A 26,247-nucleotide genomic window follows, 5' to 3' on the forward strand; every position below is an offset into this window, starting at 1 on the left:
AAAATCATAGTTTTCAAAATTATTAAAACGGGAATTTGATTAAGTATTTTGGTTGGCTTGCCTGACAGTGGTGTCCAGCGCCATCACGACCCTTAGTGGAATTTGGGTTGTGACAGGTTGAATGCATTCCTATTGCACACTGCTATGGAGGCCGAGGTTTATGTCCTCCTTAGTTATGATTTTTAGTAAATATATAGGTTGGAGTCATGCCTTAACTCCTCCATCATAAATATGAAATTATAATTAAAAAAATGCACTTTTTGTCATTACGTAATGCTAAGTTTAATAATATAATACAATAAAATTTAAGTAACAATCAAAATAAATTTGTATTTAAAATAACAGTACGATACAATACAATATGTAACAACCATTCAAACAAGTTTTAAGGCAAGTGAAGCCCTTGCCTTGGCCTAAATATGTAAGGTCCAAAATATGAAGTGCTACTATATTGATATATACTATATATAATTTATATTTATATAATTATTAATAAAATATTTCAAATTTTAATATTTTTAAAATTTATTAGAGATAGGATTGAGTGAGTTATATGATAAATTTTTTCTCTAAACATATTAAACAATATATTTACCTTCTCATTAATTCTATTTTTCTTCCTCTATGTATAGTCTTTTTTTTCATGTTTCTCATGATTGTACTTATGAGAGAGAATACAAAGAAAAGGTGAGAGGTTTTTTAGATATTTCAGTTCAGATTCTCTAAATTAGCTATTCTTTTCTATCAAATTTAATTGATCAATACATCAAAAAGCAAAAAAAAATTGTGTCTCGCCTTTTTTAACTAATAAATTTTCAAGGCAAACGTCGCAATATTTAAAACTCGATGAATAATGGGCTCACTCCTTTATCATTTTCACTTAATAGCATACTTTTGTACATAGGAGAGTACAATACCATGATGTGCGCCTAACCCACATTATGCGTGGCTCTCCACTAGATCAAAGCCATGTAGTTTTTTTGTATCACATTATTATATGAATTTTATGAAAGAAGTTTAAGGTTCTTTTAATATATTTTAGTTTTAGTCCACCAGTTCCATTGAGACCACCGCCCCACAAATATATTGTTCAACTGACTTTATTCACAGTTGGACACATTCACTGCCTTTGGTATTCTTACCATTATTGTCTTATCTTAATTGAGACTCTATAAAATTTGATTGAGAATGTTAGGGATGAACTAATGGCTAAGGGGGGAGGCTAGTAAAGCCTTGATTTAGGCCCTCGAGATTTTGAGTCCCCAAAATTTTTTAATAGTGGATTTGTTGATTTTATTTTAGCTTAAACGATATTAAAATTTGCATAGAAAATAAAAAAGTACACAAATTTTTTTAAAAAAATTATCTATTCTTTAACAGTAAAAATATTTTAGAACTTCGAATTAAACTACTTAAATCTTCATATTAGTAAATATAATTTGTTACAATAATATCAAAGGAAATATATTATAAATACATGCATAACATCTTATTTATTAAAACTACTCCTTATAAATATAAATAATAACATTACTATGTGAAGCTAAAGACTTTGTGTCATTCAAGTCCATGACCAAAAGCCTATGCTGAGTCATGAGATTCTCACTCGGGGATGACCTTGCAATCTGCATACAGACCTTTATCAAACTTATTGAAGAGTAGATAATCAATCCGGGTCCTGGCCACCGAACTCTGAAAGGTGACCAAATGCTCAACCTTTTTCGGGAAACTTGAGTTAGCTACCGTATCAAAAGCCTTAGCAAAATCCAGTAGTGAAGTTCCACCTTCGTTTCTAACTCCGAAACCAAAGCCGTCATAGCCCCCAGACGTTGCCTTAATGTGGCCATTAAAATCTCTTCCTATGAAAAGCTTCTTAGTATGCAAAATACCATGCACAACCTCATCCAAATTCTCCTAGAAATGCCATTTGGCCTCCCCGTCAAAGCCTACGTAAGGTGCCATACACACTAATCACGTTTAAAGTAAAAAAAACCAACAACTAGCTTAATGCTCATCAGCCTATCGTTCACTCTCCTAACCTCCACTAGCTCTCGAAGATCCCAATCAACCAAAATAACTACCCCGTTTTTGCCCCCAATGCGTCTAGAGTACCAAAGCTTAAACCCCTCTACATTCTGTGCTCATCTCCCACTCACATAGTCTCCTTGAGATAAGCTATATTGATCTTCTTCTTATGGAGAATCTTCACTAACTCTATAAACTTTTCCGTCAAAGTCCCTATATTCCATGACCCAACTCTCAACCTAGAGACATCCTTATCACCCTTAACCCCAGCCCCTTGAGGACCCCTTCCCCTGGATATGACCTTGCTTTGCCATCATTCAGTACAATCACCATAATCTATTACACACTAAGCAGGAACTACTACGGAAGCAACGACAAACTAAAAAACAAGGCAAACAGTCCGAAACTAAAAGGCACAGAAGTAGGGACACAACTAATGAACTAAGAGTAATAGTAACAACAAGGTATGTGAGACTAAATACCCTAAAGGATGTTTAAAAGGTCCACAAGCAAATACAAGTGAGCTAAACAGATTAACTACAATTAGAGCATAGCGATTAATACACGCTAAGAACAAAACAACATATGAATGGGATAGTAAAAATGGAATGTAACAAAACAAGAACACATTAGGAACAAAGCAACAAGTTTTAACAGAATATATCGAAAACAAAATGTAACAAAACAAGAATACGCTAGTAACAAAACAACAGATTTAACAGGGTATATCAGAAACGGAATGTACAACAAAGATAAACAATCAATTGATAAACAAAATATAAAAAGTTAAGAAAGATAGAAAGATATAACCTAGATTCTAGTCGGGAACGCCGATCGGTGCTGCCACTCCTTGGCAGTAAAGAACCCCTGAATGAAGGTTGCTGACCAAGTTGACCGGAGTGACTGAAACGCTGCTACCATTCATTGTTGGTTCATGTAGGCACTGGCTAGAAGTCAAATAGGATAAGTCTAGTTGAGGAGGCGACCACTAGTGATGCCGAATCTGTCCCAAAATCTGACTAAGTTAGTGCTCACGCACCAGCGAGTGACTAGATCTCGCACGGGAGACAATCTGCCCTAGGATTAGCCGGACCCGCCCATACACACACGGAAGGGAATGACAGGGAGAGGGAGAAAAGTAGAAAGAGGAGAGAGAAGGCATTATCGTTGGTGAGGTTGTAGAAAGAGGAGAGAGAAGGCATTATCGTTGGCGAGGTCGCCAGCGGCGAGAGGAATGCACAATGAAGAAAAAAGAGGAAAAGACCGGGAAAGAGAGGGGGGAGATAGAGGAAAGAGACGAGGGAGAGAGAGGGAGGGGAGAGATGCGGGAAAAGGGCCTACCTCGCGGAGAGAGGGTCGTTGGTTGTGGCTGTCTTGGTGGTGCATGTGAAAGGCGAAAATGGAGGAGAGAGATTTTTTAAGACGACATTAATGGCGGAGAAGAATTAAATACATGTACCTAACCCATATATCATGCATCCTCTCCACTAGATCAAAGTTATGAGGTTTTTTTTGTGTCTCATTATTACATGAATTTTATGAAAAAGTTTAAGAGCCCATTTGGATTAGCTGATTTGAAGTAGCTGATAAATATTAGGTGCTGAAAAACACTTTCAAGTGCTGAAATTGATTTAATACATAAGCAGTTATGTGTTTGGATACAAGTGCTGAAATTGATAATAAGATGCTGAAGTGTTTGATAAAAGGTGCTGATAAGCTTTTTTTTCCTGATAAAATGACTTGAATAACCTTAGAACTATTTACACTTATAAGGGCGTAATTAATTTCTTCAAAATTTTAGATTTCAAATCGATTCAAATACAAAATGTTCTATTTGTCATTTTATTTTAAATACAACTGTGATTAGATAAGATAATTTTTATGATAAATATAATTTGTCTTATGAAAATCATAAGTTATAATAATTAATAAATTGACAAAAATTTCTCAGTAAAAAAATAAACCTAAATAGGATAAAATATTTGAAGAGACATACTGTCTTCATCCAGAATACTTAGAAAGCAATACACCAAAAATTTGATATGTCCTCATTTATTACATACATCTCAAAGATTAATACACAATGACATATATACAAATATGCAAAGGAATAGAGAATTTGCTTACCTCAATTAGTTAATGAGAATTGCAGACTTGAAGAGGCGGGGGGTTTAGATTGAAAAAATGCGTGAGGTAGTGAGTATCGATGTAGGAGTTTTGTTTTGAAAAGGAATATTTTAGGGATAAAATAGTAAAAATCTTGGTCAAACTTAAAGTGCTTATAAGCTAAAACTTCTCAAGTTTGGGTGACCAGCTTATGGCTTTTAGCTTATTTTTGGCTTATAAGCACTTTTAACTTTACCAAACGCGTAGATAAGCCGAAAAGTGCTTATAAGCTTAGCCAAACACCCTCTAAGTTTTTAATATATTTTAATGACCATTGCCTCATGAACATGTTATTCAACCAACTTCATTCACAATTGATAACTAAATAACACATTTACTTCACCACTTGAGCCACCCGTCCAGGGGTGGAAGGGTGGCTCAAGTGGTGAAGTTAGTAAATCCTTTATTTAGATCGTGGATACTTTGAGGTCCAAAAAATTTTAATAGTGAATTTTATGATTTTACTTTAGAAAATATTAAAGTTTACAGAAAAATAATAAAGCACAAAAATTTTATAAAAAGGAAAGAAAGAAAGACTATATACTTTTTAATTGTAAAATTATTTTAGAATTTCGAATTATACTACTTAAATCTTCCAATTAAATATAATATTTTACAACAATATCAAAGGAAATATACTATAAATACATGCCTAACATCTTATTTATTTAAGTTTCCCTTGCTAATATAAATAATAATATTATTATGTGAAGTTAAAATTTTTGTGTCATTTAAGAATATTATACTATAAATAACAAGTACAAAAAAATAATAACACTAGCTTTTTTCATATATATGTATACATAAATAAATTCTAATATACAAAGTATAAAGTCTCTTATTGAAATTTTGATTTACTCTACTAATTTTATTGAGCCGCCTTGATTGCTGCAATAGCATCCTTATAGGAGGCAGCACCATCCAAAAGTTTAGAGACCAGATAGTAAGACTTTCTAGAATTAAGTAGTACCACAGTTGTTAATGCTCCTAATAATGTTAACACTAGCCAAAAGAAGTTTTAAATTGTAATATTTAACTAAAGTTCAGTTCAATTTTTTCTTCTTTTATTAAAATTTCTTAATTTAGTAGATCGCGTATAAAACATGCAATCTACTTTTAAACAAAAAATTCTTCCAAAAAGTTTTATTGTGTGGCAAGTGGCAATTTCCTAAGAGGAGTAGGGGAGCCTCATAAATATCTTCCGGCAAGAGACGCTTAATAGTATTATTTGTTAAAACGATCACTCTGGAAGTTCTCTAAAAGTATGAAAAGTTGGAAGATTTTGTACCATTCATTTCGGTGTGATTGGATTCTATTCAACAACCCACGAACTTGGAGCACGTCTTTTATATATTCTTTTCACTGCTTGCAGTGATTGTTATGATCACGAAGAAACACATTTTGATGATTTAAATTAAGAACTTATGTGATTGCAATATAAGGAGAAAATGGGGAAGCCCAAAACTAATTTTAGAGAGGAAATTCTAATACGTTACCCTTAATGTGTATTGCCTTTGATGAAATCTAATAGAAGTATGGGAATATGGATAAGATAATATAACATCACTTGTAAAAGTTAACACATAAATTCACTAATGTTTAGTAATGTTCTTGAATTTTGAAGTACGCAGGTGAGAAATTTTGAGGCAAGTCTAATAGTGGTTCGTCAAAATTTTGACGGTTGCCATAATTTTACAAGTAATGGTGATCGTCATGAAATTCTAACATTTACCATATTTTTCTTCAATTGGCCACAAAAAATTGACTAATTACTAGCATTTTTCACAGCGTGGCTGAAAAATTCGGTGATGAATTCTCGTACTTCAAAATTCTAACAAGAATGTGTTAAAATTATGATAAGTGTTCTTTAAAATTTTAACACGAGACTATTTTCTTAAATAATGATTTATAAAAGATCCATCCAACATTATTTTTGGATACTTTTATACCATTTCACCCCTAATTCTCCTGGTAAGTTGAATATCCTCAAGGCATAAACCATCTTAGCATGAATATAACACAAATTTGTATCTTCAAATAAGGCAAAATGATCTCGTAGCTATTTACAGCTTGTTTGGATTGTTGTTACATGTCGTTTCATAGTATATCGTATCGTATTATGCTTTATTGTTTTGTATAGTTTGATGAATACAACGTTTGGATATATTGTATCGTTTCCCGTCGTTTCATGATGTCACACATCAATAATATGAAGAATAAACTTGTAATATTATCAAGAAAGATAAGATACGGAGTAGAATTACTATATAAAAAAAGTAGGGTAAAAGATAAAATATGATTATTTAATAACAAGGAGGGACAAGATAGAAAAAAAAACAAGGAAACGACGTCATCACACCAAATCTGTCGTTCCATAAAATGACACTTTTCGTCATTATGTAACGATGGATTTGGCGATATGATACAATAGAATTTAAATAACATTCAAAACAAATATTATATTTAAAGTAATAATATGATATGATACCATATGTAACAATAATCCAAACAAGGTGTTAAACTTGCACTTGATTTTCATTCTAGTAAACAAACTTTCAGCGTTTCCATTTAAACACCTTTAACTTTTATATTTGAGAATTAATGAACCCAAGCTCCCAACTATGGAGGACGCCGCCAGAAAGCGCCGAATTTTGAAATAAACCCTAGCTCTCTGAAACCCCCTTCTACAATGGCTTTCACTCTCACTCTTCCCCTCTCTCCCTCCACTTCGCTCTCACCCAAAACCAATTACCTAATCAGAAAATGGCCACTTAACTTCCCCAAATTACCCTTCCGATTTCTCAAAAACTCCCCCACTGCCGTTTCCTGCTCGGCACAGAAGCCATTTGTGACAGAAGAGAACATTCTAGAAGCTGTAGCTGATTTTAACGGAGCCGAGAAATCGGCTCCACCTTGTGTAAGAACTTACGAGAACGACTTGGCTCGACTCAGCTTAGTTGGAGCTGTTGACTTCCAGCAGGCTCTCACTGCTGCTGCGGCTGACGGCGGTGAAGCTGCTAACGAACATATTGCCGCCGGTATGCCAGCTATGGTTGTTGAAACGTTGTTTCCGGGGCCTTGTGATGAGCACAGTACTGTTTCTACTAGACTGGTGAGTTTATTTAGAGGCACTAATGTAGTTGTGCTTCTGTTTGAATAATTAAGCTTCATGTGTGCTGTGTGCATATGTGAAATTAATTTCATTTGCTTAGTCCATTGGAAAATTAAGTTTAATTCTGTATATCCTAAATGATTAAGTGAGGGCGAGCCTTGGTGCAACAAATTCAGAGGCTGAGCCAGAATTTGAAGCTTAGGAGTTTAGGATTTTAGTCCATTTATGTTACTGGGTTATAAATTAATAATTTATACACATTCAATGAATTTCTTAAGGTAAATTTAAGGTTTGGACCAAAGCTACTTGGTTCGGCTGAGCCCGTAAATCAAACACTAGTTCCACCCCTGGCATCAATAAAGTTGCTCCTTTAGCGGCCTATTTTTTTTTTTAATTCCCCTCCCCTTTTTGATTCCCCGTTGATCCCTTTGTTGGAGCTATGCTCCTTTGGTGATGCGAACTCACAACCTGGGGTTGTAAGTGAAGGGTGCTGACCATCCGAGCAACCCCCTATAGAGCACAAGTTTGAGGCGTGAAAACAACCTCTTCGTAGAAATGTAGGGAAGGTGCATACAATACATGCCCACTCTTCCCCTGTCCCTGTGGTAGCAGGGAAACGTTTCGTGCATGGGTTAGGCCCTGTAGGCTCACCGACAGTAGGCATCTGTTTATAATTACAAAGGAAGCAGCACTTTTTTGGACCTGATATTCATTAATCTTCACACTTGACGTGGAAATTAGTTGTCACAAATCATCTTAATGTAAATGCAATACGTGGTGCTAATAGTTCTTCGAGACCTAGCCAGGGCAGACATGAAGGCTTGAAATGTGTTGAGTTCTTTTGAGAACGATCCATGTAAATTAATTTGTCTCCAAAATGCTACCTTGTGCATGCCAAGTTTTCTTTCGGTATGAGCCAAGTATGGATTTTGCTTCTTTTATGCAACATCAAATTATCTTTTTGGTCTGAGCTAAGTGTGGATAATAAGCCAATGGTTCGAACTCGTGACGTGCGCATTACCCACACATCACGTACTGAACTCTTACCACTAAACTAAAGCCCCGGGGTCTCTGTTTGTATGCTGCTTACATAGCTCATAGAATAATTAAGCTGTTATTCAAGCTGATATATGTACAACATAACCAATGTACCTTTTCCTTCAATTTATAGGAATTTTCTTTTCATATTTGTGGAAGTAGTTTCATTATTCGAAACCTTTCTTTTAAAGAAGCTAATGGAGTAGCAAACAAGAGTAGTAGATCATATCCTATGAAAGAAAAAATAGAAAAAGAATAATAGGATTACATATATAATTGTGGTCTTTGGATGGGTTGTAATTATTCAATCTTCCATTTGAATGGGACCTTTTCTCTTTGTTTTTTTAAAATATTTGTATTTTTATTCGAGCAGTTGATTGACAATTTTTTTAGGTTGTTACACACACATATAGATATATATACTACTAAATTTAACTTATGTTGCTCGGACTCGGGTGCGGGTATCCGATACGGGCACGGACCTGAGTATCGGATTCGGCAAAATCTAAATTTTAAGATTCGGAGGTGCGGATCCGGATATGGATACGGGTGCGGGGATTCGGCTAATAAAAAATAGAGCTATAAAAATATTGTAAATTTTGAGAGATATCATGTGAAAAACTTACATGAATATTGTAGAATTCAATCTTTCATTCTCCAAGATGGACATTATTCTTTCGTTCTCCTAAATCTGTTTTATTTTTGATTTTGAGAAATCAAAATCTCAATTTTTCTCCCAAATTTGTCGATAGACTCCGGTCAAAGTGTCCGAAGTCAGTTGACCAAATCCGGGACGTATCCCGCTCCCGCCCCGTCTCGTATCGGGATGGGGACGACACCAAAATCGAAGAGTCCGTGCAACTTAAATTTAACCCATTGCTTATAGCATGAAGCCTTCCTGAGCCGAGAGTCTATTGGAAACAACCTCTCTACCTGCATTAGGTAGGAGTAAGGTCTGCGTACAGACTACCCTCCCCAGACCCCACCTGTTGGGATCATACTGGGTTTGTTATTGTTATTGTTGTTGTTGCTTATTGCTTATAGCTTGAAGCCTTGGTGTTGAAGTTAATAATGATGCAGGTGGTCTTCACTTTCTTTGCCGACGCTTAATGCCTATCTTCCCAGATATTGGTAGACGTTTGCCCTTATTTTTGATTTGGTTGCATGTTCTATTTATTGTTGATATGAATAGTGTAATACAAAATATTATTATAGTGTGCCTAAAGCTTGACATTCTGACAGTTCTTGCCTGCAAGAAAAGTTATGGAGAAAGCCCAAAAGCTTAAAAGTGCCCTAACTAAAGAGATTCTGTCCGGCACGACATCTACAAATATACTTGCCATGACATTTAGACAAGTGCTTCTGCAGCATCTTTGGAGCTTTGAACTGGTACTTTTTATACCAGGAGCAGAAAGAAATATGGATGATCTTGAAACACCGAGAGAGGTGGGGAACTTTTTATTTTTGGATGTTACCTATGCCTTCTCCCTCCCTGTCTGTGTTTCTATCTTTTTAAACTGTCTTTCGATTCATTATACTCTTTTGTAATATCAGATTTATAATGTCTGCCTTGCAGGTGCTACATGATACTGATAGGTTCAGTTCTGTTATTCCTTTCCTATCAGCAGGTACCTCCATCTTTTGCCATCACCTCATCAGATGAACGAGTCATTTCTGTTATTTCAGAGGTTATTTGTCTTTCTTCTCTCGAAAGCACTAGAAGACATTTGCTTAACGAAACTCCTGGAGGAGCAGTGCAGAAGTTTTTCCCTTGGTTTCACAAGCATAAATGTATTGTCTCACAAGATTCCTCTGTTACTCTATACAACTTACTGGAATCTCAGATAGTTGCAAATGCCAATATTTTGCTCCAGAAATTTTCTTCAGAAAGGGCAAATTACAGACCAAGGGAGGGAAGATGGACGAGCAACTGGTTAACTTCAAGTGCATACTCCAAATTGGAACAAATTGGAGGCCCTGAATTTATTTCTTGGCTGAGCGAGTATGTACCTGCTTACAAATTGGAGATTGATGCTGAGAAACTTGGCAATGTGAAATTTGAAGGGTGGAAGGAATCAGCAACAAACACATGGGAGGTTTTCCTAACTCACTCCCAAATGGTAACTCCATGCTCTCTGCATCTCTGTCTCTTGCATCTCATTGAGGGTTAATGGGACGTCTATTATACATCAGATACTTCATCAAAAAGTTTTATATGAAGATAACTTAAATAGGTCTTTTATATTTTGACATCTGTTAGGCAGGACATAATCTAATAGACGTTACTTACCCTTGGTGGTTCGTGTTGTTTTCGTATTTGTGGATGACTATCCAGAGTTCCATGCATTTGATGAGTATTTGTTTCACTGTCTTGTGCTTTGCTTTGTCAATTGATTAATTCAGAACCATTAAATTCTTCCAATATTTATCTGTGGCTTCCCTAGCATCAAAGGAAAATCAGTCACCCAATGTGGAGTTTGTAAGCTCATGCATTGGTAGTAAATTTGCAAACGGATTACCTTCTGCACATTTCACTTTAGTTTCAGTTTCATTTTCCCTTCCCCTTGAGAGCTCCAGTAAGCGCCACTCAAGATACTTTTCTTAATAGCTCTCTGGTTCCACACATATGGTTACCTTTTTTTGTGTCAACATTATTTAGACAAAACTGTAGATGCTGAAGATATGTCCACTTTAGTCTTCTACTCTTTCACAAAGGCTTTTATCCTCAAAGCATAAGGTTTTAAAATTTTGCAACCTTGACTCTCACGGTGAGACATATATTAGGTCATCCTTTTTATTTTAGTTGATAACCCCTCCCTCTAGATGTGTCATGTGTGTATTAGTAGTGCAAGGAACTGGCGTGCATGAAGCCAATGGACTTTTTCCAAATGCATCAAGTGCTTCTATCTCCCTAAGACGTTTTTGTCTGCTTATAAGATTCAGATTAAGTTTTGATGTGATCTACTTGAACAATTTTCATGCAAAGTCCGCACTTGCTGGGCATGTGATTATTTCTAACAACTAGTTTTTGCTGTTTTACTTTTTCAGGTTGGTCTAAGTGACATCCTAGATATGTATTATGAAGATGTCTATACACTTCCCAACAAGCAGTTGTCTTCCGGTGTTGTTGCAAAATCTTTCAACTTGCCCTCTAGCAAGGTATGGCATGTGTTAGGTCCTTATATGCCTGCTTTATTTGCTATTGTCCATGAAGTGATAATGAAGCACCATCATAAGTTAGCTACTTGAAATATTTGAACTCCCTTTTGGAAGGGGGGAGGGAGTTCAGAATGAGAGAGAGTGTGTGTGTGTTTGTGCGTGGGGGTGGAGCTAGAGGCCGTGTTAGCTTTTGCTCAAATAGTGTGTGTTTAAAAATTTATTGTACAAAAATTAAATTTAGAACTTAATTATTAGCGTTTGAAGTCGTCGTTCTAAATCGAAAAACCATAACGTTGAAATCCTGGCTCCATCTCTCTCTGTGTGTGCGGGTCTAACACGAGGCATTGAATGGCTAGTTGGTGTCTTCTGTGATCTTGCCTTCACACATTCACACATTCTCTATCTGTTGGGAGTATGAGATATGGATTTAAGTATTCTTTTCTCTAAATGACTACTCTAAGTATAAAGATTATCTTGTTGAATCAAATGGACTATAATATTTTCTCTCCTTTTGGATTCTAGAGAAGCATTTCTATGTCAAAGGCAATCTCCATGGTCCTTGCAAGTGGAATATTTCTTGTTGCTATAAGAGTTCTTAGTCAGTGTTATCTTCCTCATCTCCCCAGTAGAAAGAACTATCACCAGGAAATTTATCCAGTCAACTCATGTGACGTGATCTCTATTCAGCATCAGTCTATGGAATCTAGCAAGGTATGGATGTTATTAGTTAATCTGGCCTTGTCTTTTCCGAGTTCATTTGTTGTCTGACTGTTCAGCTTTGAACAGTTACTTCTTCAAAGTAGTTTACCTCATCTGTGCTTAAAATGCTTGGATTATCTATTTTGTCATTCAAGAATTAATTGGTTTTCCTCAGCAAGAAGATGAAACTAATGCTATCCAATTCTTTTACTTGTCCAAAATAAGAAGTTTCTTCTTCCATATTTGTTTGTGCTTCATAATTATTCTGGCCATCTAATAGATGACACAAACTTTGCATTATTCTCCATATTTATCTATTTTATACTAGCCATTCTTTCTCTTTTAATGAGTAGGTAATATTGTTCTCACAGAGCTAAGAGCTCTTTCTTTCTGTAGTTGGAAGACTATTGTGTCTCGATCATTAGGAGAATCAAAGAATTTTACTGTTGGCCTGGAGACATAGTCATGGGTTCTGGCAGCTCTGCATCGATTGGGGAGCTTCCAGTATACCTGAGGTATGAGATGGACTCCAAAGATTTAGATCTTAATTCCAGCTCCACGCCTTCAGAAGGAATTGAAGATGAGATGAAGGCAGCTGCACAAGATATTGCCAGTTATCAGGTCTCTTTTTCGGCTGCACTTTCTGGGTTTATTGCCTCGTTATTTCTGTTGTGAACTTAGAACTACTATAATAATTGTAATGAGCATTAGCATGGTTGCATGCTAGTCATGATCAGAATCAAGGACAAGGTTAGGCTTTGGTCGTATGAACATTGAACCATGTATATTCAATTGGGAACAAGTGAGGAATATAAGAGCTAACAACTGCATTTTATGGACATGCATTACTAAACAAGCTAGCTGTCAATCTTGAAATCTTGATCTAGCTTAGGTCTTGCCATAATCCTGTTCACAACTGTAGGACCCCCTTGATAAATAATTTTCTATTTCCTGAAATTAGCTATTTGGAGTCAGATTTGCATTTTGAGTTAGCAGGATTTCTAAATTATAAAAATTGACCACTGAAGATAGTCATTGCTACATTGTTTTATATCTGCTCATAACGCTTTTGATTTTAGTTTTTCTTTTTTTCTTGTCAAAGCCTTTCTGTGCTTTTTTTAACTAATTATTCTCATCTGGATTTCAACTCTTTGCTGTATATGTGTTTAGGTTAGTTCATGCCACTTCTAGATGTATATTTCTTTTCTGCCGCTTCTAAAATATTCCTTGATGTCAATTCTATTTTCTCTCATGCTTAATGTCTATGGTTGGGCGTTCCAAGTCTTTAGTGGCCGGTTAAACATATGGCTATAAATTTGTCATGAACATTTTCAATGACTAGTTCATATGTTCCTGGAAGTCGTTGGTTTAGACGTGTTTATCGTTGTTGATGTGCTTATACGTATGCCAATCAGGTTGTTTTATCTGCGGGTGGTAAAATTGTTGGCTTCCAGCCGACCAGTCGTGTTGCTGTTAATCAATGGGCAGCAAACCCTTTGGCGAAAGAGCTATATGGAGGGAGAAAGCTTTCTCCTGGTAATCAAACATTCATACTAGCTGTTTCTTTAATTGATTGTTTAATCCCATGAAGGTATCAATTACTTAAATAGGATATTTTTGGATGCAGGCTTGATAGAACGAGGTCTCAAGATAAGTCACCCTGGTGATGGTAATGTTGTTGTACTTGAATTATTGATGTCAGTAAACCCTCAATGTTTTTTTGCTTTGGCAAGACCAGTTAATGCGATTGCTGAAAATCGTTGATGAACATGTTTGCACCTTCACATTCAATGCTTGTACAAGTAGTTACAGAGATGGGCAAGCCTTGTTCCAGGTATAAAGGATTAGGGGAATTTACAGTACTTTGGGTTCCCTCTTTACTGAACTGTCATGTGAGTTCTCTTGGCATCACTGCGGAGTAGTGTGGTTGAAGAAATGAGACAATATCTGAACTACTTCTTAACACAACCCAAAGGAAGAACTTCCTCAGTCTGTAGGAATTGTGTCCACTCACAACGCAGCGAAAAACCATTTTGTGGAAGGGAGTAAAACACAGTCCATCCCTAACCATGTAAATTCAAAGGAATTCCTCCCCTTCCCTCTGGGTAAGCACCAAAAGAACAACATTGAATATGTGTAAAAACTTTTGTTTCAGTGAGCGCAAGCTGCCCGGACACCACAGCTATCAAAATAAAAAAAGAACTATTGTTCCATGCAAGAACTGCTTCCTCTAAAATGGTATGATCTTTCTGGCTTTGCCTAAACAGAGAAGCTTTAGCCAGTCATCTACTCATCTTTGCTCATTACTGCTGTAAGATGGTACAGAAAAACTTCACCGTGAAGCCACCAACCAAATCTAAGATTTGAAAAAGAAAAAAAGATGCAAGTGAAATTAACTCAGTTCCTGACTTTCAGTTCCTCATTTGGCATCCCTCAACTTCTGAACATGTCATATTAAATATTGATGTTACCATTAGCGGAAGATCATGAAAGTGTAAGGACAAAAAATTGCTTAAAATTGAGAGCTTTTAAAAAGTAATTGTACTACATTAATGACCCTCAATGTGTCCTGCAAAATTTTAATCTATTAATTAATACTACCAATCAATTCAATGACCGGGCATTTGATTGATTGGCTAATACAAATACTCCAAATTCCATATAGGCTGGCGTATATCAGGCGTTTGATTGCTCTTTCGCTATGCGATATAGTCAACATGGAGGTATATTGCTATTTGGTTATGCAATTAACCCAAAATGTAGGTATACATAACACGGTAGGATATAGAATAATGTTGCTTTATGGAAAAGAATGCTCTTAAATGAGGCATTTCTAGGATCATCTCATATTTCAATTTCGGGTGAAGACTACCAATTTTACCTGTCATGGCTTCACATCATTTAACAATCATTATCGTCAGCCATCAACAACAGCAACCAACCCACAACCTGCTACCAATAGCCACCTCTGCGACTACCCTTCCCCACACGACCTGCATTGTCAACCATTAACACTAAACAGCGAACCACCATTATTAGCCACCACTATCAACATGACATGCATTGTCAGCCATTAACAGTAAACAGCGAACCACCACTATCGACTATCACCATCAACCATATGCAGTAGCCATCATTAGTCACCGCCACCAATCATCTCTATCTCCACCACCAGCCTCCACACTCAACCACCACTGCTAACAACCACCCTAGCCACCTCCATCAGCTAATTAATTCTCTAGCAGCTTTAATGCACAACCATCACCACCAGCCACCTCTATAGCTAGCGACCACATACATCATTGCGCGTATGTTACCACTTGCCACCATTGAACAACCAACAATGGGACACCATACGCCACCAAAATTCCAAGCCTCTATCACCAACTTTAACCCACCACCTTATAACTATCATTGCTATCCACCACAATCGCTAGCTTTAAGAGTGTAAAGGAAAGTCTGGTGCACTAAGCTTCCGCTATACGCGAGTTCGAAAAAGGGCCAGATTACAAGAGTCTATTTGTATGCAAAAGCCCGACTACAAGGTCCGGCTAGCGTTTAGAGTGTGATTCATCAAAATGAACAGTTTATACAATACCATATAATTTAATATTTTCTCTAATATTTTATGGAAATAATATTTATTATTAAGTTATTTCAAATTTAAACTTTTTTAGTTTATAGATAAAGTTAAATTGTACAAATTAGGATGCTGAAAAACAAACAGAATTAATTTGTTCAATATTAAAATTTGTTTACAGTATCTTAATAATCCAATGTGCATTCAGATACATAAATCACAATCTGAATAAAATAGTCCTAGAAAATATTGGACCCCAAACAAATAAGTCATTCAAGGTAATATAACCCCCCAAAATATCTAATTTTGTAAAAAATCTTTTTTAGCCCCCAGGGCCTAGCTCAAGTGGCAAAGGGTGATTGAATTTGTGTCTTACGTCACAGGTTTAAACCCTCACCCCATGCAAAGCAAAACCTGGTATTTAAGTGGAGAAGGGTAGAGGGGCGGACCCATTATCCATCGAGTTTTGAAGGCTGCGGTTGGTCCAAAGAATCGGCCCCACACCGATTTCTCGGTCATAAAAATAAAATCTAATTTTTTTATTATGATATTTGTTCGAGATTTTGGCCAATATTGTCCCTTATCTTTGAGGGTAGGTCTATTTTGGTCCCTCAAATATAACACTGAGCATATTTAGTCCCTTAAGTTTGCTAAAGTGGAGCACCTTTAGTCTCACTGACAGAATGCGTTCAAAAACTAACGGTGTTACCCAACTCCGATTCATGAAGCAAATCTTCTGCTCTGAAGGAAAACGTTTCCTCTTCTTTTATTGGATAACACAAATTATCACTTTAATTTCTCATTTTTAGATAATGTCTTTTAAAATTTTGACCTTGAAAATATCCCCTTTTGTGCAAGTTTTTAATGAGAAAATGACACTGTATAACCGCTGTAAAAATAATAACCGAAAAAAATATATAAAAATTATATATACAAATTTTATATACTTTTTCCGCTACTAGATGTAAATAGTTTCTGATACGGGCTAAAAGTAATAATACAACCCGGTTATTCGTTTGCTTCAATAATATGCCTAGAAGTGATCGTGACAGCTCTAATTTTTTAAAAAAAATTTAACTTTTCTTTTTGAAAAAATCAATCGAAATTTTTAAATATATATATACACACACACACATATATATACAAAAAATATATAAATTTTATTCATTTTTCGGCTATTAGTTTTACAGCAGCCATATAATGTCATTTTCTCGTTAAAAACTGGCATATAAGGGGATATTTTCAAGGTCAAAATTTCAGAAGACATTATCTAAAAAATGAGGAATTAAAGTGGTAATTTGCATTATCCAATAAAAGGAGAGGAAACGTTTCGCTTCAGAGCAGAAGATTTGCTTCATGAATCAGAGTTAGGTAACACCTTTAGTTTTTGAACATATTGTGTTAGTGAGAATAAAGTTGCTCCACTTTAACATACTTAAGGGACTAAATATGCTCAAGATTATATTTGAAGGACCAAAATAGACCTACCCTCAAAGATAAGGGACAATATTGGTCAAAAACTCATATTTGTTCATAATAAATAGCATATAAAAGATTCCCCACTTGCAAGAATCTCAAAAGGAGCAGACTTTTTATATTTCCTTCTTCAGTTGGCTCCTCTTATTCTTCTTCTTCATCTTTTTTTCTGTGCGCAGCAGAGAGTAACTAACAATGGGAAGAGGAAAGTTTAAGGGAAAGCCAACTGGTCGACGCCAGTTCTCCACTCACGAGGAGATGAGTACGTTTTTATGTATTTACGTTTTACATCTAATTGTTGCGTTTTCGTTTTATGTCAAATTTGGTTTTTAGATTAACTTTTGAGATCTGAAATTTTGGGATTTCTTTCTTTGATTATGTTATTGGAATAATTACCCCCTTTTGGCCCCAGTTTTTGTTTTTCTTTCTAGCATGAGTGAAAGTTATTTCGTATGAACGGTTTGGTTGGTTACATCTCGATTAGAGATTGAAGTTTGAGTAATTAGGTCTTTTTGAGTTTTGCTTTAGAATTTTAGCTGAATTATTTGAAAAAATTGAAGTAATTTAGCATAATCTAAGTGGATTTTAAAGCTGTTTTGAGTATCAAGATAAATGCTACTGTTCTTTGTATTTGAAAATGTGGATTTTGGACTTTAGGTGGATTACTTATTCACAGGATGGACTTAGTGTACAAGTTATGGTTCATCCGAACCCAGTAGCTTGGATCAGACACTGTACATGTTAAAAAATTCACTGAATAAGAAAGAAATAGATTTCGAACTTATTCCGAACCTAGTAAATTAAATGGGCTTTAGAATTTCGAACCCGGACCAATAAAGTTCAAATCATGGATCGACCTATGCTTATTCATGCTGATTGGTTATCGAGAACAGCAAAAGGAAAAAAACAGGTTTGTTCCAAGTAGAAAACTGTGACAAGGAGAGCATAGAGGACGGTTTGACTCTTACCGTCGTCAAGTTCTACAAGCTAGAGTTTTGTTGTGCGATTGTTCTATTGTAGAGTGTTTGTATTTCTGAGAGGTAAGTTATAGCCTATATGTACTTCTAAAATGTTTATGAGTTTGAGTCTAGTGAAATTTTCGGCCTGATTAAAGCATGTGACTATGTGCTCTGACTTTTGCTATATCTGGCCTCCTCCTTGCACTTTTTTTTTTTTTCCTTTTCTTTTGGGCGCATGTCACAGGTTGTGGACTTGTTCTCTCCCCTCCCCTCCCCTCCCCTCCTTGAGGCTATTTCCACTTTGTGTAATCTTACTGGGGAGCTCTCTCTATATGATTTGTCTATATATGAGTAGCAAGAAAATCTAGGATCAGCCAAGTTTATCTTGGATTTGGTTATTCGTTGTTTGAACTAAGTGCTATGTATCCATTTGTCTTCTGAAGAAGCCATTTTATATAAACGGCAACATCTTAGGGTTGGTTTGGTTCCGAGCTCAGTAATTTGTGTTCGTCGTGCTACGATGATAGGGTCAAGGTCCACTGAGTTTATTTTGATGCTTCTTTTTTTTATTGCAGTTGCTGGTACTTCTGCTCGTCCTCGCACATTTAAGAAGGTAATCTATTTTAGCTTGTATCAACTCCTGTCTTAGTTTGTCTTGTATTTCATTACAAGTTTGCCTACACATATGTAATCAATAGAAATGGTGACATTAGTTAGTCAGCATCCAGAAAATTATGTTTTTGGTTCAATTGTCAAAAAGCATTAGTGACCATGATAGCATGCCGCTTCAAAATGTTACTTCTAACTTCAACGATAACCTGACAAAATATAGTATTGCCATCATCCTTTTTGGTGTAAAGCCAAGAGACTATGTTGATTGGGAGGTAAAAATAGGTGTGCGTGATATATATTCCTTATGCAGAGCAGGACCCAATGGCAGAGCTAGAATTCTAGCTACGGGTTCGGCTGAGTCCAATAGCTTTAGCCAAAATTCTGTATTTATGTCAAAAAGTACACTTAATATGTATAAATATTTTATCCAGAACACGATAAGCTACTTTTTCTAAAATTCAGAACTTATTTCTGGATCCGCCTTTGCTCTGGAGGGTGAATAGGTGAACCTCAGCTCACGAGTTTTCCTCCACTTGGTTGCTTGACTGATGATATAAACTGTGTCACTAACTTAGGTCTCCATGCCTCTTTTTGTGGTAGTCTGCTAAGATGTTATAGTTCTCGCCAAATCAGTATATGTTATCTTGGTTTGCAACGTAAATGTGTTCTTTAATGAAAAGAATTATCTGGTCTTCAGTGGCAGCTAGTGGCTGTTATGATTATTAGAAACTTTTGGCTTACCCTGATGCAATTCGTTTTCTTTAATGAATTTGATTTCCTCAGGTAGAGGCTGAACATGAGGAAGATGAGAGATCTGAGGAGTCTGAGGAGGAGTCTGAAGAAGACTCTGATGGAGAGACAGAAGTCAGTTATCTATGACGCATTCCCTAACAAAAATTAAAAAAATGTTTTGTTTAATAATTTGATGTGGTTTTTACTTTATGAGGCTTCAAGAGCTACCTTTAACATTTCCTCTTTGCTTTTGGCTGTTGAAACAGAAGAGGAAAGGTACAGAAGGTATCATTGAGATTCAGAACCCTAATTTGGTCAAGCCAAAGAACGTGAAAGCTAAAAATGTTGATGTAAGATAGTGTAATATTCTGTTACCTTTTGATATTGATTGTTCTCTGGACTTGTATTTGAATGAGGATCTTTTGTTTTGCAGATTGAAAAAACAACTGAGCTTTCAAGACGTGAGAGGTTCGTTGAAACTTGTCTGTTGTTTTCTAGTATGATATTATCACAATGGATCTGTCTTAAGTTTTCTCCATTTTCTTTTCTGCTCATGTGAAGTTGAAAGAGAAGGCATACTTTGTGCCTCCTACTATCCGTTGCATCAACTATGTTCACTTGTACTTAAATGATCTTTAAGCTAGATGTTTCTACTTTTTGGTTCTTACCTCTCATGGCTGTTGCTTATTCTTGATTTCCAGCATTTCATACAGCATGGGACTTGAAATGCTGGAACTCAAGAATATAAAGCAACGGCATAGTCCCAGCAATTGCTAGACTCCGTGTCTTGGCTATTTTGATTCCGCCTCATTTTCCATCTATTAAATATATCTTCCATTTTTAGGTGTGCACTTGTCGACAAGTCACATGCACTAATAACTACACTTTGTACAATTGTTTTTGAAGTTTGCAGAATGAGTAGTTGTCAAGAATATGTTTCGCGTGTAATTACTCATTCTACAAACTCTGAAAATGGTTTTACAAAGTTTAATTGAAAGTGCATATGACTCGTCGACAAAGTGCACATGTGACAAATTAAAGATGGAAGACATGCAATTTTAAATATATTGTATCTCAAAGTTGGCTGAAATAAAAAGTAATGATCTTTCATGTTTTGATTCCCTTTTCTTGGATGATGCATATTAGTACTGATCCATATACCATTTTATAGTTGAGTATGGCTACTAAAATATTCTATTGAACATAGCATAGTTCACTTAATTTATTAAATGAAATTGTACAAAATTTGGATTTTGGCATATGTAGAATGTTGGATTCTAATATGTATAAATTTTTACATTTTAATGCTAATTTTGATTGAATCTATAGTGAATTTTCTCATCATTATTTAGTACATTCGACCGTATGAAATGTATATTGCTGCTGATCCTTCGTTTTATCCACGTACAATATACTATTCAGTGTCGTCATTTTATTCCGTGGATTTGATAATTTTAAACATAGTATATCTGGATAGTGATTTCAAGATTTGTATGCTCTTTGTGATGTTTGTATTTCGATTTCAAAGAAGGCTGAAATGTCGAAGTACTGTTGAGTTAGATCCTTCAAAGGATCTATAAACTTGTGTTTTCTTTGGTGAATTATGGTTGTATTTGTTGAATTTTCTTTATTTCTGCACTTTTCCGCTTCTATATTATTGTTATTTGACATGGTTCTTGCTCCCAGAGAAGAGATAGAGAAACAGCAAGCTCATGAAAGGTATATGAGGCTGCAAGAACAAGGGAAAACAGAGCAAGCTAGGAAAGATTTAGGTAAAGTCACTTAATACTATGACTCTATTTCTATTTATTAAGTAATTTCACAGATTGGGTTCATTCACCCTTGTTTTTTTGGGGTTCATTCACCCACTTGACATTTTCTTTGGTTCACTTATATACTTTTTTGATACATTTGATATTCGGATGTTTTAAACCAAGTATAAGTGTCCAGTGCATTTTATGTTTCATGTTGAAGGATATTCATAGCATGAGCATCTCTCTGCTTGGTTTAAAATGCCGTTCAAGCATTTGCAAATTTGGAATTAATTAACTCTATTCCCACTTTTCTCATTTGTTCTCCAATGCCTATTTGCTCTATACACACACACGACTATGTCCAGGCCAGTTTGTATGCTCTTTGACTGACTGACTTAGTAGCTTGCCATAACTCACGATAGGTATTCGGTAATCGTGCTATTTAACGCTAGAGCAAATGAGCTCAGATCAATTCGAACGAGGGACTCCTATACCTCAACCAATCAGCCATCTTCCTTGCGACATATAGTTTTGCAATATGAGCATAAATGCTTTGAAATTTGTATTATGTTAGGAATTATGAAATGTGATGACAACTTTAGAAAACTTTTACTACGATGCGTCAGTTATTTTCTCTCTCGCACACCAACACAATGCACCAAAAAATGAAATAGGGTAAAAGGCCCCCAGGGGGCATTTTCTGTGTGTAAATGTGATCACCTTCAATTTGAAGGTTGCACTGTTCTAGTATATCCTTGAACAATGAGGAGCGTTTTTGTTGGCCAACTTTCTTTCTTCTAGGGTATGAATAAAGCTTCTATTGCCCGTTAAATTGTGCTTGGAAGAGGGGATTCGGTACCATAGTTGAAATGAGATGCCTTGTCAATCCCATGGAAGCAATTATAAATGAAGTATATTTTGGTATCAAAAATTAAATCTTGAGTTCGTTCCTGATTTGTGGCATTATGTTGCTTGAATCTGGGTTGCCATTGGAATTTGATGGTCACGTTTGGGGGAAGATTTTAGTTGATGAAAAGAAATATTTAATAGTTATCCTCTTGGTGGCATCAGAGTACATTGTACATATACTCTTTCAAGGTAAAATTGGATGAGATGAACTAGTTTTGGGAGTGAGATACCTATGACTAGAACTGTCATAAGTAGTGTCTATTGCTGTACACTTATGTAGTTATGCTAGATTTAATTTTATTCCATGATTTTGCAGATCGTTTGGCTCTCATACGACAACAGAGAGCAGAAGCTGCAAAAAAGCGCGAGGAAGAGAAAGCTGGTAATTTCTTAGATGTTTATATCGATCTCTTAAAATTTTCCTTTTCTGTTTCTGCTGCTAGGATTGACATACTATTCGTTCTTGTGCAGCCAAAGAGCAGAAGAAGCTGGAAGCTCGTAAGTGACGATACCAATCAACTATTCCTCAACTACACAATATTTCCCTACCCCAAGTTCCTCATATCAAGGCATATTACAGTTCGTTTTTCCTGGTGATATTGGATAACCCTTCCTTTTCATTGACACTGTTGTCTTGTTTAAAAAGTAAAGAGTTAAGCATTACAGTTGAAGCATGACTTTTAGGGCTCTGAATCTGTATACAAATAGTTCAGACTGGCCCTAACATGAAGAATCTTGATAAAGATTTAACGCTTTTTTGCTGAAAAAAGCATCTTTCTGGTACTATCTTAGCCCGCTGGTATTATCTTTCTGGTTATGTTGTTGTTACTATTCTATTGTCGCATGTCATCTTCTTGTGCCGAGGGTCTATTGGAAACGAAACTCTCTATCCCCAGGGTAGGGGTAAGGTCTGCGTACACACTACCCTCCTTAGACCCCACTTGTGGAATTATATTGGGTGGTTGTTGTTGCTGTTGTTACTTTTTTGCTGAAAAAAGTTAGTTGAACAAATCAGTGTTTGTACCTAAGATCTCTTATTACCTGTTTCTAGTTTCTATTAATGTCCAAAAGGAACACCTAAGGGAGATGGTCTTATGATGTCGACGTGATTTTTTTTATTGACTTCACTAGAAGGGCAATTTTGGTATTTGATACATATTAAGTTTATGTGTTACGTCTCTTTTCTGGTTCTTAAATTTGTGAACAGTTAATGTTGCTAAACAAAAATTGACTTCAGTGATTATTCCCCTCCTAGTCTCCACTTCAAAGACCCTTTGCTCTCCTCCTCCCCCCCCCCCCCACAACCACCAAAAATTTCTTATGGTAAAGTCCTAATTCTTCGAATAGAAGTGTGGTCTAATTCTTAGGTTAAATGTATGTTCTAATGTGATTATATCAGCAAGATAACATTGTGCCACCCTAGGCGAATTCCATATCGACAAAATACGAGATATGTTGAGTATATACGTAAACAAGCATTAGATCCCTGTGACACGGTTTAAAGCCTTGCGTGCTAATGTCTAAAGCGGACAATATCATTAGTGGGTTGAGCTGTACATATGATATCAGAGCCATTCCATGTAAACGATGGTAAGAAAATCTCAATACAAGAAGTTTGACAAAAAAATAAAAAAATCCTTTATTTCTGTTTTGTTGGGTGAAGCAAAATGCAACTTCTAGCAAGATAGACATGCATGCATGCAACTTAGTGTTATTTGTAACATTCACTCTATTGCAAGTATTATGTGTCAAAAAAAAATTTCCTTGGCTGAAATTCCCTTGATTTACAAATACACATGAAAATATGAAACAAGTAAAATTTTAACTAATATATTTCAATCCCCCTTTCTCCCAGAAATAATGTACTAGTTCCTTTTGCTAACTTACATTTGCTGAAAATGGGATTTGCTTTGTATAAACTTGCATCCCTGATTAAATCAAGTTGGTCAAATCATCAGCTATTTAGTTGATCAATCCAGAGGCGAGCAGGTTCAATTGAATCCATTGTTTTTAGCTCAATCTATGGATACATATACGAAAAAGAAAGTTTATCATACTCATTCTGAACGCACAGACTCTAGAAGCTGAATTTGCCTCTGGATCGATCCTTGTTTAACCAGAACAACATCCACCTTTCTTAACAGCAGATACATCATCTTTTCCAATGTTAATAGTTTGTCCTCTGGGCACAGATGTTGGATCATCTCCTATATCAAGAGCTTTTCGACTAACCACGCGATAAATCTGTGTAAGCACTTCTGTGAAAGCATTTTCTACATTCAATGCCTCAAGAGCTGAAGTTTCCATGAAAAAGGTATTCTCTCTTTCTGCAAAACCACTTGATTCGCCCGTGGGAACAGCACGAAGATGGCGAAGATCCGCCTTGTTTCCGACGAGCATGACGACGATGTTTTGGTCTGTGTGATCTCTGAGCTCCTTGAGCCATCTTGCTACATTTTCAAATGTTACATGACGAGTAATATCATAAACCAGTAATGCACCAACAGCACCTCGATAATATGCACTTGTAATGGCACGGTACCTTTTATGAGGCAAGAAAGTTGATTAGAAACAATGATTCAAGGCAATATTATGGAGGAAAAATATGATAAATATTGTAAAATGAATGATTTTGGAAGGGGAGTTTTGGAGCAACGGTAAAGTTGTCTTTATGTGACCAACATGTCACAGGTTCGAGCCATGAAAACAGCCACTAATACTTGCATTAGGGTAGGCTGTCCACATCACACCCCTTGGTGTTACGTGCCTTCCCTGGACATCCTTGCCTGAACGCAGAATACTTTGTGCACTAGACTGCCCTTTATTGTGAAATAAACGATTTGTATGACCATTTTAGCTTAGATGGTTAGAGATAATGCACTTTGAATTACTTAATAATATTATGTCTCAATTATAAACCAGTAAGCACTTGTGATGGAAACAACATTCCAGGCAATATAGGGGGAAATATTGTAAATTGCAAAACCAATGAACTAGAGCAAGTGGGAGGAGAAGGATTCTTTTCATATTCAACCAAAATTTCACTTCTTCTCTCCCTTTTCCTATTCAACGGGATTTTCATCCAGGGAATTCAAACAAAAAAAATAAAAAAAATACATGAATAAATTAAAGAAATTCAATATCTAATATATATACATAACAAATATATTAATGCATGTAGCCATACATTCGTCAATAGATAGAAGACAAACTTACATGATAAAACCGAGTACGAGATGAGATTTATTAAACGTAGTAGCAGATTTAACAATGGATTTGAGGATACGACAAAACACACTGTTTTATGGTAGAACCATATACTTTATATAAGGTTCTACCGTGAAACATTACATTCTATCTATATCGAATCAACTCTCTCAATTTAGCTTTTTTAATAAAAGAACGAAAGATTCTGAATTGAGATAGTGAATTCTGAAATGTATATATTTATACTTGTTTCTGGACATGTGTACATATAAAGTTTGACCATAATACAATGCATTTTGTCGAATCCACACATCCATTGTTAGATCTGCCACTATATATAAATTTCATTTTTCTCAATTCAGAACGGCAACGTCTAAATTCTATATACGACACTATTTAAATGAATAAAAAGAGCATGGTAAAGGGGAAGGATGTCACCTTTCTTGGCCAGCAGTATCCCAAATCTGAGCTTTGATAATCTTGTCATCGACATGAATGGTACGAGTGGCAAATTCAACGCCAATGGTAGACTTTGATTCTTGGCTAAATTCATTTTTAGTAAAACGAGAAAGCAAGTTAGATTTTCCAACACCAGAATCCCCTATTAAAACAACCTTGAATAAATAATCATAATCTTCATCTGCCCTATATGCCCCCATTTTCCCTTTTCTTTATTCTTTATTTTTGTGGTTAAATTCTTCTACATATGAATATGAGAAATTACACTTTTCCTTTTTGAGTTATTTTTTTACCTTTCATCCTCCCTTCTAATTGGCTTTTTTCTTTTGGATTATTTTGGATTGAAAGAGAGAGGGAGAA

The 26,247-nt window shown here is 35.7% G+C and overlaps 3 protein-coding genes across 4 annotated transcripts; 2 read left to right on the plus strand and 1 right to left on the minus strand.

The window, feature by feature from the left end:
- The first annotated feature begins 6,777 nt into the window (after nucleotides 1–6,777).
- On the plus strand, nucleotides 6,778–14,110 carry LOC104239941 (uncharacterized). Of its 2 annotated transcripts, none has more exons than XM_009794695.2 (8): nucleotides 6,778–7,303; nucleotides 9,584–9,787; nucleotides 9,967–10,461; nucleotides 11,390–11,500; nucleotides 12,023–12,211; nucleotides 12,596–12,820; nucleotides 13,615–13,735; nucleotides 13,827–14,110. In XM_009794695.2, the coding sequence occupies exons 1-8, from the start codon at nucleotides 6,881–6,883 to the stop codon at nucleotides 13,961–13,963; spliced, it is 1,905 nt and encodes a 634-aa protein (XP_009792997.1). In that variant the 5' UTR covers nucleotides 6,778–6,880; the 3' UTR covers nucleotides 13,964–14,110. The 2 variants fall into 2 exon arrangements, with proteins under 2 accessions (XP_009792997.1, XP_009793005.1); XM_009794703.2 differs by having other exon boundaries at nucleotides 9,970–10,461.
- A 3,234-nt stretch (nucleotides 14,111–17,344) lies between these two features.
- LOC104239934 (uncharacterized) lies at nucleotides 17,345–23,004 on the plus strand. The gene is made up of 8 exons (XM_009794684.2): nucleotides 17,345–17,517; nucleotides 18,790–18,827; nucleotides 19,610–19,690; nucleotides 19,825–19,908; nucleotides 19,992–20,026; nucleotides 21,245–21,330; nucleotides 22,538–22,603; nucleotides 22,693–23,004. The coding sequence occupies exons 1-8, from the start codon at nucleotides 17,451–17,453 to the stop codon at nucleotides 22,725–22,727; spliced, it is 492 nt and encodes a 163-aa protein (XP_009792986.1). The 5' UTR covers nucleotides 17,345–17,450; the 3' UTR covers nucleotides 22,728–23,004.
- A 912-nt stretch (nucleotides 23,005–23,916) lies between these two features.
- On the minus strand, nucleotides 23,917–26,245 carry LOC104239925 (ras-related protein RABA1f-like). Its single transcript, XM_009794676.2, has 2 exons — nucleotides 25,867–26,245; nucleotides 23,917–24,763 (listed from the first exon to the last, which is right to left on the minus strand). The coding sequence occupies exons 1-2, from the start codon at nucleotides 26,085–26,087 to the stop codon at nucleotides 24,334–24,336; spliced, it is 651 nt and encodes a 216-aa protein (XP_009792978.1). The 5' UTR covers nucleotides 26,088–26,245; the 3' UTR covers nucleotides 23,917–24,333.
- Between the last annotated feature and the right edge of the window lie 2 nt (nucleotides 26,246–26,247).

Source organism: Nicotiana sylvestris, chromosome 9, assembly GCF_000393655.2.
Source record: "Nicotiana sylvestris chromosome 9, ASM39365v2, whole genome shotgun sequence".
Classification (NCBI taxonomy): domain Eukaryota; kingdom Viridiplantae; phylum Streptophyta; class Magnoliopsida; order Solanales; family Solanaceae; genus Nicotiana; species Nicotiana sylvestris.